The 18,146-nt window shown below is 35.4% G+C and overlaps 1 protein-coding gene and 1 pseudogene across 1 annotated transcript; both read left to right on the top strand.

Moving 5' to 3' along the window:
* The first annotated feature begins 995 nt into the window (after positions 1-995).
* Positions 996-10,588, top strand: LOC114163537 (annotated as a pseudogene).
* Positions 10,589-13,979: 3,391 nt separating this feature from the next.
* Positions 13,980-17,590, top strand: LOC114196242 (serine carboxypeptidase-like 45). Its single transcript, XM_028086825.1, has 10 exons — positions 13,980-14,558; positions 14,688-14,789; positions 14,908-15,003; positions 15,336-15,428; positions 15,517-15,596; positions 15,710-15,997; positions 16,125-16,249; positions 16,364-16,456; positions 16,576-16,693; positions 17,114-17,590. The coding sequence occupies exons 1-10, from the start codon at positions 14,300-14,302 to the stop codon at positions 17,261-17,263; spliced, it is 1,404 nt and encodes a 467-aa protein (XP_027942626.1). The 5' UTR covers positions 13,980-14,299; the 3' UTR covers positions 17,264-17,590.
* The last annotated feature ends 556 nt before the right edge of the window (positions 17,591-18,146 follow it).

Raw genomic sequence — 18,146 nt, 5'->3', positions numbered from 1 at the left:
TTTATTTAATGGTATCCCAATATCCATTGCATCTAAATATATTTCAACATTTAAAATCCAATATAAGGAATTCTTCCTTACAATATCAAGGGTCACAAATCCAAATTTTGCAACGTTTCGCGTGTTTAAAACTAACACATAAAATAATAATATTAATAATAATCATCATCATCAAAATAATAATATTAATAATAATCATCATCATAATAAAAATATTATGACAGAGAATTTTGCAACGTTTCGCGTGTTTAAAACTAGCACATAAAATATTAATATAATCAAATTTCATGTATGAAATTATTAAAATCAAATAATAATAATAATAATAATATGACAGAGAAAAATAAATCAAACAATTATCATTACACAAAAAAAAGAAAATGAGATAAAGTTTGTGAATGAGAAAAAGATTAGAAAGAACCTCGGTTAAGGAATATAGAGCGTTGTTCTTAGGGAGAAAAAAAAAAAAATATGCCTTCACGCTCAGTTGGATAACCCTCGTGCTGATAACGTGTTATAAAATAAAGGTAATAAGAGAGACAAAGGAGAGGAAGAATAGAGAATGAGAGAGTAGGGAGCAACTTCTGTTTTTATGTGTGTCTCATTACTGATAGGACGAGTCCTATTTATAGGTACAATATGGTAACCCAGAAAGGATATAAAATCAAATAGTAAATACAAAATATTACATCATAAAGAGTAATGAATAATATGATTATCAATCATATGAGTGATTGTATAAATCAATGGACGACCATTAATTCATAACACATACCATCAACCTAACGATTTTGTCAATCAAGCTTACCGAATCAACTTAACTAATCCAAATTTTCATAAACCTGATTTGACTTGAAAAATTGAATTGTTTCCTCCTAAAGTAAGCGATTTCACCGTCAAAAAATCCAATAACAAAATATCATGCTCCCATTTCCAAGTTCACCTTATACGACATCGTTCTGACGCCGCCAAAAACAAATGTCTCTCTCCGGTCTAAACCAATAATTTATCCACGCCAGGGAAGGAAACCAAATATTAGACCCTCTCTGACAAATAAAAGCCACGTATTATCCTGAGTCTTCTCTTCAGCGGACCCATTACGATGAACCGACGCCGTTTCGTCCCACACACCCGCGCACGATTCTAACGGAACAAACTCTCCGACTATTCCTCCCCATTTCCCCTTCGATTTTCCCGAGAAAATCTCGCTCCGAGAAAATCTAGCTCAGTCACCGCGACGCTTCTTTATCCACAGCACTGGTAAACTCATGGATCGGAGGAGAAACGCGAGTCCTGTTTACGCGCGGCAGTGGAGTGGTGGTTCCAGCAGCACCGGCTCGTCGTCACCGGCGATGTCTCCGGCTCATCCTCAGTCGCGCCTCGGTGCTTCTTCTACCGGTCTCTCCACCGTCAAGCGCACACAAAACGTGGCCGCCAAAGCAGCCGCGCAGCGCCTCGCTCGTGTCATGGCGTCTCAGAACGCCATCGTCGACGACGGTGAAGATGACGACGATCTCGATTTCCGGTTCAGCGCTCCGCCTCCTGCATCTCTTTCTTCTTTCTCCAGCAACGCCAGCAGTAACAGGAGCACCAGCACGAATGCCTCCACTATTCCTCCGATTTCGGTCGCCAGGCCTAACAGATCTCCTTCTCCTGCGGTAACTCTCTCTGCAATTGTTCGTTCTGATGCGTTTGCGTGATTAATTGCATGGATTCACTTGTTGAATTGTGAAAAATAGATTGAAGTAAATGCGTGTTCGATACGATTTTGAACTTAGGTGTGTTTTATTGGTTCGTGGTTGTTAATTTTTTATGGCATTAATAATGATCGAGCGAGATCGAAGTTTTGGATTGTCACTTTTGGTTGCATGATTGTGGATTGATTCAATTCGTGTTGCCTAGTTCATGTTGAGCTAATAGGATTTTTATGTTTTTATTAGTTAGGTCGGAACTTTGTAGAGCATACTCATTCGGTTCGTTCAACATCAGCTGGAAGATCGGGGGTTTCTGTTCGTTCAGCGGCAGTGGTGCCACCGAGCAAATCCACACTCCGAACGCCTATGGCTATACCTCCTATTGACCCTCCTACTAATCGGAATAGAGAGAAAAGGTACTTTAGTTCTGTTACTCCTTATTTCTTATGGTTTTTCAGCTATGGTAATTAACTATTAAGCTTTTACGTCTCGGAGGATTTCCAAGTTGATACATATTACTGTAACGCAGTGTAGTTCCCGTTAGTTCTTCTGGTTTTGTGGATATGTTGATTGACTACGAAACTTTTCTTCTTGGAGCTTTTCCACGTTAAGATGATAGTGGAGTAACGCCTAAGCTGAGTCTTCATAAATTTTAAAGATGGTATATACCAAGGAATGTCCTAAGTTTTCATGTTAAGGATTTAAAAATAAATAGTATTTAGAGGAAATTAAAGCTTTTTTAATTTTATAATGTATGAATGCGGCGTTTGGGAATAGCTTCTTTTCCTGTTAATAATTATTTTTCTTCAAAAGCTACCTAATGAAGCAAGAAAAATAAGATAAGCCAACATGCATACGATCTATTTTTCGCTAAAATATTTATTTTATGTTTTTATATTTACGAATAAATACCAAAATACTCTTTATTTTGACATTTGAGGGAGTCTTTGGTAAAGGCAAAAACTTAAGTTTCTCAGAAATTGACAAACTATGTTTTTCATATTTAGTTTACCTTTTTAAAAATAACGTTCCTAGTAAACAACGCTTTTTTTCAGAAATATTTTTAGCAAAGTTTTTCACAAAACATTCTCATGTGGGGAGGTGGAAATCTAACTTTCGCGAGTTGAATTAAAATTTAATGAAAAAATTATCATTTACTCTGCATCATTTAGTATGGTAATAAATTAAATTTTTTTAGTAAAACTAAGGCATTACTCTTTGATTTATAAAAACTTATATAATTATTTTTATTAATATTTTGTTACTAATCAGACATAATCTAGTTATTTTCTAAGAATTATGATTTCCACGATTCATGCTTCCCATAAATGATGATATTTGGGTCTGAAAAGTTGAATGCCTGTTCCCCACAAAATCATCACGCATCTAACTTCCCTTGCCATAATTTTTTAACAAGTTTTATTATTTATAAGGTGTTGGTTGACTATCTCTAGTCGTGATTTGGCCAATTTTTCACTTCTACACAGTTCACATATATTAAATTGATTCTTTTCTATGTATAAATGAGCTTAGTCTCTATTTTATTAATGAGGTCATATAAATATTTAGGTGTGTATGGAGACTGAAGTGATAGGCTATCAAACGCTAGTTTATTGGCCGTTAAGAATATTGATATCTTTGAATTATAACCAACAGTGATGATTTCAGGTTTCCATCAGATATATCTATCAGGCCCCTTAACTCAAAAGACACAGGAGACCAGCGTGAAGCGTCTGCACTCCGTGATGAAGTATAGTATTTGTACTCACCAATTTCGTCCCAAAAGCAAAATCTGTGTATCCTCATATTGGCTATGCTATTTTTTAAGCTTTAATTTAGTATTTTTAATGTAACTCAAAGGATGAGTGTCGAGGCTGATTCATACTGATTTTGCAGCTTGATATGCTACAAGAAGAGAACGAGACTTTATTAGAGAAGGTATGTTCATTAACAACCAACAAGGTCGGCGTTTTTCTCATGTTATGTGATATTGAATTGATTGTAATGCCTGGTTATATTCCAGCTAAGACAAGCGGAGGAAAAACGCCAAGAAGTGGAGGCTAGAAGTAGGGAACTTGAGAAACAGGTAAATTTTTCTTAGATATTAACTAAATTTGAAAACTAGCAAATGTAATTTTAACACCCATATTTAGATTCCATTATTCCATAGTTTGCATATTTGTTAAACTTTCATCATGGCAGTCTTTAACTTCTTAGTAACATTTACCGGGAAGTCTGTAACTATGACCAAGTTTAGATAAACTTCTAAATAAACATTAATCGGGGAAGTAAATGAAGTATCATGAATCAAACTTCTCTCATAAGCTCAACTTACGCACTCGACTCTTTTATAAACTTTTCCATATATCTTCTCCAAAAATTGATTGCATAATCTTATTTTTAACTTGCAGAAAAAGTATGTATTAGGATTCAATTGCTATGTATGGGACTTGAGTCTCACATTGAAAGTATGAGATTCTAGTGTGGGGTTGGTAATGGCTAGGTTTTATGGTGTGACATTCCCCAGGTTGTCAATTAGTATTAGAGCCTACCCCCATGTCTCTCAAGTGCAAATAAGTGGTATGGATGGTGATCCTGAAATCATAGTTTTTGCATGTGACTAGCCAATGGGCCAGTGCACAACCAGCCTGCTTGTATGTTACTGATGTGAAGTTTGGTAGATTGTTAGGAGTCAAGTAGAAGATATGGGACTTGAGTTTGACATTAGAAGTATGGGATTCTAATGTGGGGTTTATGGGCCTCGGGCTCTCTAACCACAATGGTTTGTAGGGTAGTTCTCCCAAAGTTTTTATCAGTGTGATTCATTTTTTATGAAGACCCATTTTAGTTCTTAAGAGGTATGGTGGTTATGGTGAAGAAAACCTAAGGAAGATTCTCACTAGATATTAAGATAGCCAATTGATTATCTAGGTGCGAAGGTGCACTTCCAAGGGTTAGAGAGTTCAGTTAAGCAAGATCCAATACAGAAAGAGGAGAAGATGAAAATAGCAGAATATAAACAAGCATAATATGAACCAAAAGAAGAAGTAAAATGGAGCAAAAGATGAAAGACTAGAAAGGGGATGGGAATTATGGTTTTGGCACGCCACTTGAGGGGGGCACAAAGGCTCACCAACTCAAGATAAGTGGGATGGCGCCACTTGAGTCTAGAATCAAGATAAGACTAAAGGGAGATCACACTCTTAAGAGAACTCTCACAAAGGTGGTCAAATATATGTCTATAAATTCAAATATTCAACCCTTTTACAAGTCTAAGAGACCTCCTTTTATAGGTAAAAGGGGCCTCTTTGAAAAACACAAACAAAAGGACACAAAAGCAAATACAAGAGAAATGCTTCTAGAAACTAGGTCATCGAAAAGGAGACTCCTTTGAAGTGAGGCGTGACCTAGCTTGTCCTCCAAGCCTCTCCATGCGCCTTTGACCTTCTAGAAGAGAAGGTCAACTCCAAGTTTCTCCAAGATCTTCAAGGGCAGCCCATGTGTGTGGTCCAAGCCCAAGTCTATCCTCTTCTCCAAATAAGTGTTATTCTCCTCCAAGATAGTCCTAGCCAATCCTAAAAAACAAACACAAACAAAAGAGTCAACAAGTCAACTCAAGCATGGTCAACAAGGCCAACTCAAACAAAAGTCAACAAAGTAAATTAAACATAAACTGATGCTAAATAAACTAAGAGATCTCCCATCTTGTCATGCTTCTAGTAATCCTCCTAGGAAGGTCCTCTATGCTCTCATGAAGAGTCATGGAATCATCAATTTCACTTCTATTTTTTCTTTGTTAGTGTTTATGGAGAAACTTATCTAAATTAGTTATAGGAGCTATTTAACTACATGCAAAAGCAACTTCATAGTTGTCAAGAACTATTCTGAGTTTGCTGATATCAGTGTCCTTGTTTTTACTTAACTTTGGCAGGTTGCTTCTCTTGGAGAAGGTGTATCCCTGGAAGCTAAACTGTTGAGCAGGTAATCTAGCTTCGAATTCTCTTGGCACAGTGGTAATTGAACAATTTTATTTTGTTTAAGATTATGATTTTTGTGTTATATTTGCAGGAAGGAAGCTGCTTTGCGTCAAAGAGAGGTATACTGAAACAATGGATATAAGATGTGGCATAAAAATATGAAATTAATGATGGCTGGATGTTTGAAATTAATGATCACCCTTGATTGATTGATAACGCTCTATTCCATGTCCTCTAATCTAAGTATTTATCTAAAAAGTGTTTTTTAACTTTCTGTATCATCGTGAAAAATGCATGCATATATTTGTGGCAAATGAGCATGAATCCGAAGCAGCTATGTTGCTTGACATTTTTGTAAAGCTCTGTTACCAGTTACTGCTTTCTCCTTGAAATGTGGAATTTCAGCAAGAGGCTTGTCATTGTTAGTTCTTTCAAAGAATGTCCATGGAATACTCAATATTTTTGTACAGGCTGCTCTCAGGGCTGCTCAACAAACACAGAGTGGGAGAGATGAGGACATCGCTGCCCTTCGAGTGGAAATTCAGGTAGTTTTGAATAAAACACATGTTTTCCATGAAGTTGTACCATTTATCTGCTCTGATCAATTATTCTCTGTTATAAGTTTTATAAGTTTTAGCTATCTTCTTTGTATTTGTTAGAACCTAAAAGATGATGCTGCAGCAACTTTGGAGCAGCAGCAAGAAGCTGAAGCTGAAGCAAAGGCTCTTCGCACAATGACTCAGAGAATGATCTTGACCCAAGAAGAAATGGTTACTGTTTATCACTGAAATAAAGATTTAGTAAGTCGTCATTTTTCTCATTTGTCTTAATTCATCTTATCTGTCTTTTAGGAGGAAGTTGTCCTAAAGAGATGTTGGCTAGCCCGCTACTGGGGTCTTGCTGTAAAACATGGTAATGAAATTACTACCCTCAACTTTCTGTGTAGAGAAGACACTTTCCACCAATCTTGAACTATTATCTGAAAAATAGTGACTTCCAATCTTGAACTATTATCTGAAAAATAGTGACTTCAAAGTTTCAGGAGCATATTTTTCAAAACTCGGTTTATCTATTAACAATAAATAAGTCCTTATAATCCTTATAATTTGAAAAATCATGCTACTTCTATGCTTTTTAGGAATATGTGCAGATATAGCACAATCCAAGCATGAACATTGGTCTTCTCTAGCTCCTCTTCCTTTTGAACTTGTCATCTCGGCTGGGACAGAAGGCTAGGAAGAATCTTGGAACAAAAGTGAGAATGAGTTTGTACTAAAAATTCATTACAATTATGTATCGGAAATTATCCATAATGATGTCTAATGAAAGAGCATGGACCAGGTGGTGATGGTCTAGATAGAAGCAAACTTGTTCGTGATTTGATGATCTTGCTGGGGAAGGAAATATTGAGAGTATGCTTTCAGTGGAGATGGGTTTGAGGGAACTTGCTTCCTTAAAGGTTATTCATGTTTAATTTTTAAAATTAGTGCTTTTGTTGTTCAGTTCCTTGTTGTACTTTTTTCATGGGTGTTTTAGATACAAAGAATTATATTTTTAAAGCTTCTTTTATAAAATAGTTCATTGAGAGATGAGAAAGAAAGCATAAATATTTTGTAACTGATAATATAAGTCATTTATGGATCAGGATGTATTGAAGCTGAATTACATCCTGATAGACTGATAATATAAGTTTTTTATGGGCAGATACGGGTCAGTGTGGTATGTAAAGGAGAGGAAGGAAGGTAGTGTAAGTGGTGGTTTTGAAGGGTTTATGAGAGGAGGAAGGAGTAATCTCTTCAATTTTTTTCCAATTTTGTGTCTTATTGTTTGTATTCTGTACGGAGGGCTTCTTCTGATTGTAAGGAGCTGGCCCCCTATACTAATACTTTTCTATCGTAAATTGGACATAAGATTTTTTTTTTCTGATTTTATTTTTATTTTGTAGGTTGAGGATGCTGTTGTGCTTGCATTAGCCCAACACAGACGACCGAATTTGGTTCGACAAACTGTTTTAGGTATTTAATTTGACGTCTTCTATCTTTTTCAAATGTCAGTTTTGTCTAGTTTTATGGTTAGTCCTGTTCAACTGTCTGATTTATGTTTAGAATTCTATTTAAGTAGTTTTTATTCATGTACCCATTTTATGGTAATTCTCCCGAAACTATTGTTCTGGAACTAGTCCAAATAGGATGTTTAGTAAGCAGAGTTGTTTTATAATGTTCATATTTTTATTTATTTATTGTCAGATTCCAAGTCACAAGGCGATGCTAAATATTCAGATGCATTTGGTAAGAATTAAGTCGGCAGTTTTATTTTGTAGTGTTTAATTTGATATTGTCTATTTTAAGTTTGGGAAGAAATATGCTTTGACCTGCTTTACCGATGCTAAATTTGCTGTGATTACCTACGGAACTTTGTAAGTGTCAAGGTTGCATATTTGCATTATAGAATTTATCTGTTTCTCTTTCACAGGTAAAATATAGCTTGTTATATTTTTCATTCATTTCTCTACATTATGAATTGCATGGTACGTAGTCATTTTGCCCTCTTCATTATGTGAGAAATGTAAAACCACCCTTGCCTTTACAAGTATAAGGTGTTAAATATTGGTGTGCACCCTTGTAGATGATAGAGAGAAACGTGACAATTACAATTGTGTGAAGTCTTTTAACGATGGACTGATCTCCATCTATGGGATGAACTTTATGTGGGAGGGCCAGTGACTTCATGTCTATTTTTATGCTAATATATGATGCATACGAGGCTGCATTTAGCCCTACTTCATTTCTATATGGAAATGTGTTTCGCAAGTGATTCTTTGTTGATTTTTCTGTTTCTTTGTTTCCTCCAGAATTAAGTGAAGAGGAAGCAGAAGACGTTCTTTTCAAAGAGGTCAGTTCCTTTTTATTCTAATATATGGTGCAATTCATGATATTATTTCTTCGAAATTGCGATATCTTCTTCCTTCAGATGAAAATTTTAGAATGCAGATTTCCACTATTATTTTCTCATGTCTATAACATATGATAAATGTCTTGTCGAATCAGCAATCAGATTATCTTGGCAGAGATTTGTGCTTTGTTGAATTTCGTTATGTATAAGGCAGATTGTTACACTTTAATCACAATCTTTTTAAAGATGAAACCTTGCGATGTAGGCTACCCAAGTAGCGGTGGCTTTATGATGAACAGTTTTTGTCAGTTGAATTTAAAGTTTAACTAATTTGTGAATAGTGTGCATGTAGACGTAACTTGATATGATTTACTAATAAAATCTAAACATTGCAGTCTTGGCTAACCTATATCTGGAGAAGAGCTCTGTTTCATGGTGTGGAAGAAGATATTGCAGAAGAACGGCTTCAATATTGGATTGCCCGCAGTGGGCAGGCACCAACTTCACATGATGCTGTTGATGGTAAGCTCTTTGCCTTTTTATGATTTTTGGTTTTCTGAAGAGAGTAATATGTTACCAAGTTAAACAATCTTGAAACTACAGTGGGATTAATATATACATGGTTTTGAACTGCGTTGATTGGCTAATATTGCAAATGGAAACTCCCTCCATGGATCATAACATTTAAAAAAAAAAAATCTGAGTATAACAGGGTCAACAGAAAATGTTGATCTTGGTTCTCAATTAGTATATAAGAAAAATAAAAGTCATAACCGGAATCAAGCTGATTTTCAGTCTTGGTTATATTATCAGAAATGATTCTGTATCATCTCAAAATATGTATTTGGTGGAATTGAATCTATTCTATCTAGTCTGGACAAATTGTGCTATTCAGCAATAGAGATAACCTTGTTTTCTTCAGCCCGATTTGTATGGCAGATCCGCATGCATCCGGCATGCAAATTTAAATTAAAAAAAAAAAAACTCACTTTGGTTTTATCTAAACTGGAAGTATTCACGTTTAGGTATTCAATGATGATCTCCAACTTTGTCTAATTTCCATACCAAGGAAAATTCTACGGAACATTATGTTTGATTAAGGAAAGAAAAGATAAAAAAGGAAAAGGATTTGAAAGGGATGTTTTAGGTTGTTTTTGGTGGGGTGAAGATGAAGGAAAGAAAGAACATTTTCCATTTCTCTTGTTTAACTGTGTTGAAAGTAGAAGCGAATAGAAGATATATTTGTAAAATGAGATAAACACCCTAAGTAAAGAGTGAGACGTGATTCTCAATGGAAGTACTTTTGTCTCCGTATGGAAAAGATCCGTCCTCCTTTTTCTTCAATATTGGACAGAATACAAAAGGTTACATGGCACTCATCGTTTTCCCTTCTCTTATGTTCAATTGACGGACTGAGGTAGGAAATATATACCCTTTTTCCATCTTTCCTTAATCCTTTCTATTCACATGAAACCAAGAAACCTTAAAGTCTATAGCATCATGTCATTACAATTGAATTGAATTTATTTATAAGAAAAAAATTTAATGATGTAATGTGATTTTAAACGTATTCGTGGAAAATTCACGGAGAGAAGGGTGTTATTATTATTGCTTTTGATGTACTGGTTTGTTTTGTATCGCTCATTCTGCTTTCTTATAGTTGAGCGTGGCTTGGTGGAGTTGAGGAAGCTAAGTATAGAACCGCAACTTTGGGAAGCATCTCGGAAGGGAATTGATCAGCCCAGGGGTCAGCAGATGGTAATCATAAGCCTGCCACCGACTCTGATGCCTCATCCTGATTGTCTCGGCCCCTTAGTTTCTTAATTGATTCTTTGTCTATATGTATATTTTTTGTTTTGTTTTCTACACAAGTTTTTCATTCTGTAAACATCTCAACATTATATTCGGGAATACAAAGAAAGCAAGAATCTTTACATTGCACCAGAAACAGTGGGTTGTAGTAATTTGCAATCTACACAAGACAGAAAATTTCCCTATTCTTTTAAATTTAATTGTAATTTGAGATTCCGAGTTTGTATTTTTGTTGTCGAACGAAGAGGCAGGAGAATTGCAGCCACTATTTTTGTATTTTTTGTTTTGTTTAATATTATATTTTGTATTGTTTAGTTATGAACTAAAAGCTTGAAACGGTTGGTCTTAGAAAATTGGAAAGGAAAGTTCAGTAAGTAGATATTAAGTTGTTTGAGATGTTGATGCTATTAAGTACCAAGTAATAAGAAGAACATGGTTTTCACCATTTCTGCATATTAGAATTCAGTTAGGCCTAACGGCAGGGTGGTGTAACAGGGATTAAGCATCTATAATGATAAGGTAACCTCAATAGGGCAGAATGGAATTGCATAATCTTACTTGTCACCCACCCCTAAAAAATAACATTAAAAAAGGTAACCTCTTGTATCATGTTAATAATGATAAGAAATAATATGTGGGGTAGTAGTAACGGACAGCAGTAGTTTATATCACAACCCATACAACCCATGCTTTGAGCTGAAGATTTCATCAGGAGCGTGCCTTGCTTGCAGAAACATGGATACTCTAGTCGTCCACGTATATTATGGATTCTGAGAATATAATTCAGACCTCTGATGGTGCTCTACTCACGCGGGGTCCTGTTCCGCTTTGTGAAGTGTGGACACCAATAGTGGCTGGTGCATAGCAACCCCGGATCATAAAAGAAGGAAAGCCTGCGCAATTTAATAGTAAAAGTTCATGAGCTTTTTCTCCACTTGCGTATTTTATGACTATATTGAAAGGACCCAAATTTTGAGGTGAAAAAACGAAACTTAAAAAAAATAAAACATCAACGAAGATTACTTGCAAGAATTCAAAAGCAGAATATAAGCTTCACTCGCACTCTTTCACACGTTTTCCAACTCTGATGCTCAAAAGTCATTTCAACCACTTCTACTCGGTTATATTATTCAGTCTTACCCTTGTGACATAAATTTTCCTATGCATTATGAGCACCTACTCTTCTTTTCACTTTTTGTTTTGGAGTTGGTTAGGAATAGGAATTTGGGTCTTAGAGGCAATAGAATATTTTGACAATGAGGAGATGAACGCCAAAATCAGTGACACTAGTGCTAGTAATGATGAAAAACCTGAAATCTTTTGTAAAAGCTGTAAAGGTAGGGACCATTTTCTTCTCCTTTACCAGTTCTTTGAGCAGCAAATACAACAGAAGCACAGAATCCACCGCATAAATCTTGATCAAATTTGTCATTTTATAGTTTGTTCTTTTTTTGGCTTTCATTATCTTGCATTTTTTTTCTGCCTTGTCTTGTGGAAATAAAATAATAACCTAGCTACCCTTGTGCTTTGTAGTAATTATAGCCAGACTACACCATCCTTCTCCCTTCAACTCTAGTTAGATGGGGTCGATTCAAATCACTCCCAATGTTTGCCAAACCAAAAACATCCATAAATTGCGCTGTTGCATAGCTAACAAGCAATACACAACACACAGCTTGCAAAGCTGAAATGGTGAATGAAGGTTGCCCCACTAGAAGCTAGCGTGGAAAGGTTTGTGGCCCCATGTGGCTCCTTGGAGTTCAGCATGTGAGTTTATAAGCAAAAGCAAAATAATTTATATATTGTTGATGAATGGAGGTGGGGTTTTGTTTTCTTATCTATCACCAGGACAAAAAAATATTGAAATTAAAAGAATGATGGAGTCACCTTATAATTATAAGAAAAGCCTTTTCACGTCTGGTCAAAGGGAACAAGTTCATTCCCATATAAGTACATAAAGATAAGTCTTTAACCACCACAAGGAAAACATTAGACTTTATGGGGCTAAGATTATTTCATTTCCACTCCCACTTAATAATGTTTGGGTTTTTGTCCATTCAACAACAACATACTTATTGTGGGCATGAAAAAACCTCATCCCAGATCTTACTCATTACCTAAATAAAGATTCTTTACAATAAAAAAAAGGGAAAGGTATACCCCCTTTCATCACTCAAGTTCTTTAGTGAGTATTGTTTATGGTTAATGATGCCTTTGAGTATTCTTCAGTTTTTATAGCTTCCCTGACAAGCCACACATACATTTTAAACTAAATGAGCATTAGAGTAATAAGATGGCTCTATTTTCCTTGGAATCTCCGTTCTGTAACCACTTATCTTGTCGATGTGCAAATCTAGCCGTACTTGCTCATCAAGAAAAACCAATGAATCAAACATTTTTCTTCGGACAAAAGCAAACATAAAAAGTAACTCTCCATCTGTTTTACACCTGCATGTTTACTGCATTTAACCAAGATGCTGTGGAGTACTGTTAATTAACCAAGTGCAAAAGAATCTTTCTAAAATTGATTGAAACTCAAAATATGAGATGAAACCTCCCTCATTTTGTAGCTTTTGAAAACATTGAGCCAATAATAAAGAACAAAAGTTAATTTTCATACATGTAAGAATTCCGATTATTAAGAAAAGTATAATAAACTCAATAAATTTCTCATACATAACTTTTATACCATCATCACCAAGGTTTTAAAAATAATGTTTATTGGTTGTTACTTGGATCAACAATTTATCTATAATTTTCTGCAACATCAAGAATTTAAAATCTTAATTATTGTTTTTGTATAAATTAAATTCTACTAAAACACTGTCAAGAAGTCACAGTGCATTTCTCATACTGCTAATCATGTTCTCACTAGGTGAGACTTGGATCAAATACAGCATCCTTCACTCAAAGCATTTAACCTGGATAGTGATGATGATGAGAATTAAGAAATAAGAAAATTCTTTTATATGATTTTTTAAAAGAACAAATCCTCAAAATACACATTTTTCTAAGGAGTGAAAAGCATCCCCGTAAAGCCATTTTCCATGGAAGGGACACATTCCTGTTGGTGCAGTGAAAAGATACAAGTTTTCTTTGTTTTTTGCCAAGTGCAAAAGGGATACAGATAGAAGGTCTTTGTTGTTAATTGATGCAGAGAGAAAAAACAAAAACAGAAACACAAGAACAAATGTAAAGACGATCGATCTAAACGATGTAATGTAATATTTAAGAGGGAATATTGTTGAAGGCAGAGCCCATATTCCAATAACTAATTTCCTATTGATGGCAGAAAACTCGCACTGACTCAGTTTCAAGCATTTCAACTCTTTTCATAATTATCTTTTTGCCACTGCATATGGAATGACCCGGCACACCATGGTCATTGCCTCTGTCACATCTCTTTCAACACCATTTTCAGGCCTGCCATTCAAAAGCTAAATTTGTAATCATAATTAGAATGAAACAGATAAAATTTCCAGCCACCTTCCCTGGCCCACCCTTAAAGCAATATTCGTGCCACGAGTGTCAACAATAAGTAATACATTATATATAAATATATACTCATATATAGTCCTGCCAGTGTCATACTATGGATTATCACTCTAACTTTTTATAAATCGTTTGTATAATATGTATGTTCGTACAAAATGTTTCACTAACTCAATTTTCAAGGTCTGTTTAGAAAAACTTTACCACAGATATCCTATAAGAAAAATAGTAGCATTATAGTAGCATTAATTTCAAGATTATAGCAGAATTGGAGGAAACTTAAAGTCTAGATTGTCGCTTTATGCAAATAAAATTCTACAGTTTTATTGTCATTTCTCATAATGGTATTCGTGTTCACACTGGGTGACACTTTAAATACAGAACCTTTCAGTCTTTCTCTTTGTTATTCCTACTCTTTCCGTTTGTGAAACAATGAAGTGGCCAACATGGAAGTACAGCACCATGGCAATGGGTGTGGTGTTCTTTTGTCTGAGTTTTTCCTCGGAGGTGTTCTGTGACCGTTCTCATGCAGACAGAATTGCTGAGCTTCCTGGCCAACCCTACGTAGGCTTTCAACAGTTCTCTGGGTATGTCACAGTGGATGAGAAGGAACACAAGTCTCTCTTTTACTATTTTGCTGAGTCAGAAACTGATCCAGCTTCAAAGCCTCTTGTTTTGTGGCTCAATGGAGGTCTGCAATCTCTTGCTTCACAACCTGATATTACAATTTTTTCAAGACTTGGGATCAAATAAGAATGAGCTTGCAAAAGCAGGATTAGCATCATGGATTATTTAATTTGACTAATATTTCGTTATTCAGGACCTGGTTGTTCTTCACTGGGAGTGGGTGCATTCTCAGAAAATGGACCTTTCAGACCAAATGGAGAATTTCTGATTAAAAATTATTATAGTTGGAACAAAGGTACTCTTTTTCCACGTTCTATTATGCCCTTTTTTTGATCGGCACATTCCATTATATCTATCTGCCAGAATGGCTTGCATTTCATTCTTCCAGTGATTGGGTTACTTTTGTGCTGCAGAGGCAAACATGCTGTATTTGGAGACACCAGTTGGAGTGGGGTTCTCTTACGCTAAAGGTAGCTCCTCATATATGACAGTGAATGACGAGGCAACAGGTATTCTTCATTAATATTATACCCTTTTTTAAATCCTTTGAGACAAAACCCTTTCTCTTTAGAAAGCTTCTTTAAATTCTATCTTCCATGGGAAAAGGCACGTATCATTTGTATGCTGCTTAGGCTTTTAAAAAGTTGAGACAAAACAGTGATCAATGGTTAAATTTCATGCTTACTTTTGTGTGACACTTTACATGATTATTCTTTCATCTCTTATTCTCTATGCCAGCAATAGAAGAAGGTATATTAGTATACTTTTTATTCGGTATTGAATAATGCATTGTTTACATGCAAATTTTGTCATCTGAAGCAGTTCTTTTTGCTTTCTTAAGCCAGGGACAATCTTGTATTCCTGCTACGCTGGTTCAACAAGTTCCCCCAATACAGGAGCAGAGATTTGTTTCTAACGGGGGAAAGCTATGCAGGTAAACTAGTCATTCTTGGAATTGCCATTCCAAAAGCAGGTTACAGAAATTATTTGTTCTTACAGATTTAAAAAGTTGCATGTATCAGGTCATTATGTTCCTCAACTTGCGAAGCTCATGATTGAAATGAACATAAGGAAAAAGATATTCAATCTGAAAGGCATTGCGGTGAGTGGTACCAATCAATGCTTAAGCTATCTTTCTTACATATTACTGTTTTTTTATTTGCTGATACCAAAAAGGAAATTAAGAAATGAATACTCTCTTGTCTTGAACTGCAGTTGGGTAATCCAGTTCTAGAATATGCCACTGACTTCAATTCAAGAGCTGAGTTCTTTTGGTCTCACGGACTGATATCAGATTCAACCTACAACATATTCACCACAGTGTGCAACTATTCTAGGTACGTGAGTGAGTACTATAGGGACTCAATTTCGCCTCTTTGTTCAAAGGTTATGGGTCAAGTGAGCAGAGAAACCAGTAAATTTGTGGACAAATATGATGTCACACTTGATGTTTGCATTTCCTCAGTGCTATCACAATCCAAGGTTATTTCTCCTAAAACCCAAGTGAGTCTTCTCTTTTGGCCTTGCCCTTCCCATGCTTCTCCAATTTCCGTCTCATTACTTTCATTTACTAACTTTACTTCAGATCAGTACTTTCATTAAAATTCGTGCCTTATATCGTGGCATGCAGGAAGCAAGTGAGAGCATAGACGTGTGTGTGGATGACAAGGTTACAAACTACTTAAACCGGAGAGATGTACAAGAAGCACTTCATGCAAAGCTCGTTGGAGTTCGCAAGTGGGATGTTTGCAGCAAGTAATTCCTTCACACTAGACATCTTGTGTTTGGCTTTTCTTAGTTGTTGTTAGCAAATGAAAATTGAAGGATCAAGATTCATAATCAGCTTAACTTTGCATTTGTTGGTACCAGCGTGCTGAACTATGATATGCTCAACCTGGAAGTGCCTACACTACCTGTTGTTGGATCACTCATAAAAGCTGGAGTCAGGGTCTTAGTTTATAGGTAATTCAAACCAAAACCTTTTCTTCTCCTTCTATTTATTTGGTGACTTGAACTTTAGGGCTCATACATATGTTTCTCAGTGCTACTTAACATCACCAAGTGCATTGTTCTTGCTACAGTGGAGATCAAGATTCAGTAATTCCACTGACTGGAAGCCGTACCTTAGTTCAGAAGTTGGCAAGACAATTAGGACTGAATACAACAGTCCCTTACAGAGTATGGTTTGAAGGTCAGCAGGTATGTATATTAATTCGAAGGTAGCTTTTGGCCCTGTTCCTTTTCGTTTCTTTTGGTTTCTTTTATCCTTAATCCAATTAGTTTCTCTGGAACTTATGCTTTTAAGCTTATTCTTAATTAAGAAAAACTACTGTTTTTTAAAAATGTATTTAGTTATGATTGATATAAGTTCTTTTAGAAAGAAAAATAAAACCAGGAAACTGAGGTCAAAAGCCTTGAGTGGACTAATTAGTGATTGAACTTTTATATCTTTCTCCATTATGCGATGTGTAGATTTTTTTCTTCGAACCATATTATGTATGAATTCTCAACAGTAAAAAGCGTTTCCGTTGGAAGTAACACCACTTTTTTATCAACAAGACCAAATTGTATGTGCTATATACATCAGAAACTAATCTTAGCTAAGCTAATGAAACGTAGGTTGGTGGTTGGACTCAAGTTCATGGCAATATCCTCTCATTTGCGACTGTTAGAGGTGCCTCCCATGAAGTTCCTTTCTCACAACCTCAAAGATCACTTGTACTATTCAAGTCATTCTTGAGAGGCGTACCTTTACCTGAAGTCTTCTGACAACCCTTTGTGTTTTCATATGTAGTTTAGCTTGTAAGTATAAGTAAGCATTGCCCTTTAATACCATATTATTATCAAAGAAATGTACCATTATCTGTGCAGAATGTGAAAAGAAAAGTCGGGAAATTTTTTTTTTTTTTTTTCTTTTTCTTTTAGGTTTTCAACCTTTGGATGTGAGTTTTTGGGTTTTTGCTTGTTCTTGAGCTGTCAACTGTAATTGACCCTTGGATTGAAGAGATTCTGTAAAAATGTTATAAGAGAATACTGTTGCATTCTTTTTATAAATTTCTAGGCAAACCATGTGGACTATCGTGTTATGTAATTTAAGCCCCTGCATTCAAACACCAGTATTGTATCACTCTTAAACACACTACTTTTTCTCTTTATATCTCAAATTCATTCATCTTATCGTTTTATCTTTCTAAGGACAAAAAAAGTTGTACAAAATTTAATTTCACCGTTTTACAAACCAGTAAAACCAGTTTTCATTAAAGGAACAGCAATTATATTTACCTTCTCCCACCTCAATCTACGGTAACTAAAGCATTTGGATAAAGCAATTCCACATCAACAAAATTATTAAATGAAACACCAATGCAGTGTATTGATGCAGTGTCCATGTGCAGTTTCGCAATTAGATGAATAAGAATATCATAAAGTTAAATTTTTAAGTACTATTCACTGTTAAGGGCCTATTTGTAAGAGCGTAGACAGTGATCTATTGGTTTTTTCCATGGACATTATTAGCTTTTGAAAACATGCTATATATATGTAAGAAATTTCATGTGATGAACGACGTAAACAAGATAATTCCTGTTCAGCGGAAGACAAAAACATCTCTACAGTAGAGCTTGTACTTAAGTACTAACTCTTCGCCAATGGG

Source organism: Vigna unguiculata, chromosome 9 (assembly GCF_004118075.2).
Source record: "Vigna unguiculata cultivar IT97K-499-35 chromosome 9, ASM411807v1, whole genome shotgun sequence".
NCBI classification, from domain to species: Eukaryota; Viridiplantae; Streptophyta; class Magnoliopsida; order Fabales; family Fabaceae; genus Vigna; species Vigna unguiculata.
The sequence above is the reverse complement of the archived record's forward strand: the minus strand, read 5'-3'. Positions and strand labels throughout refer to the sequence as shown.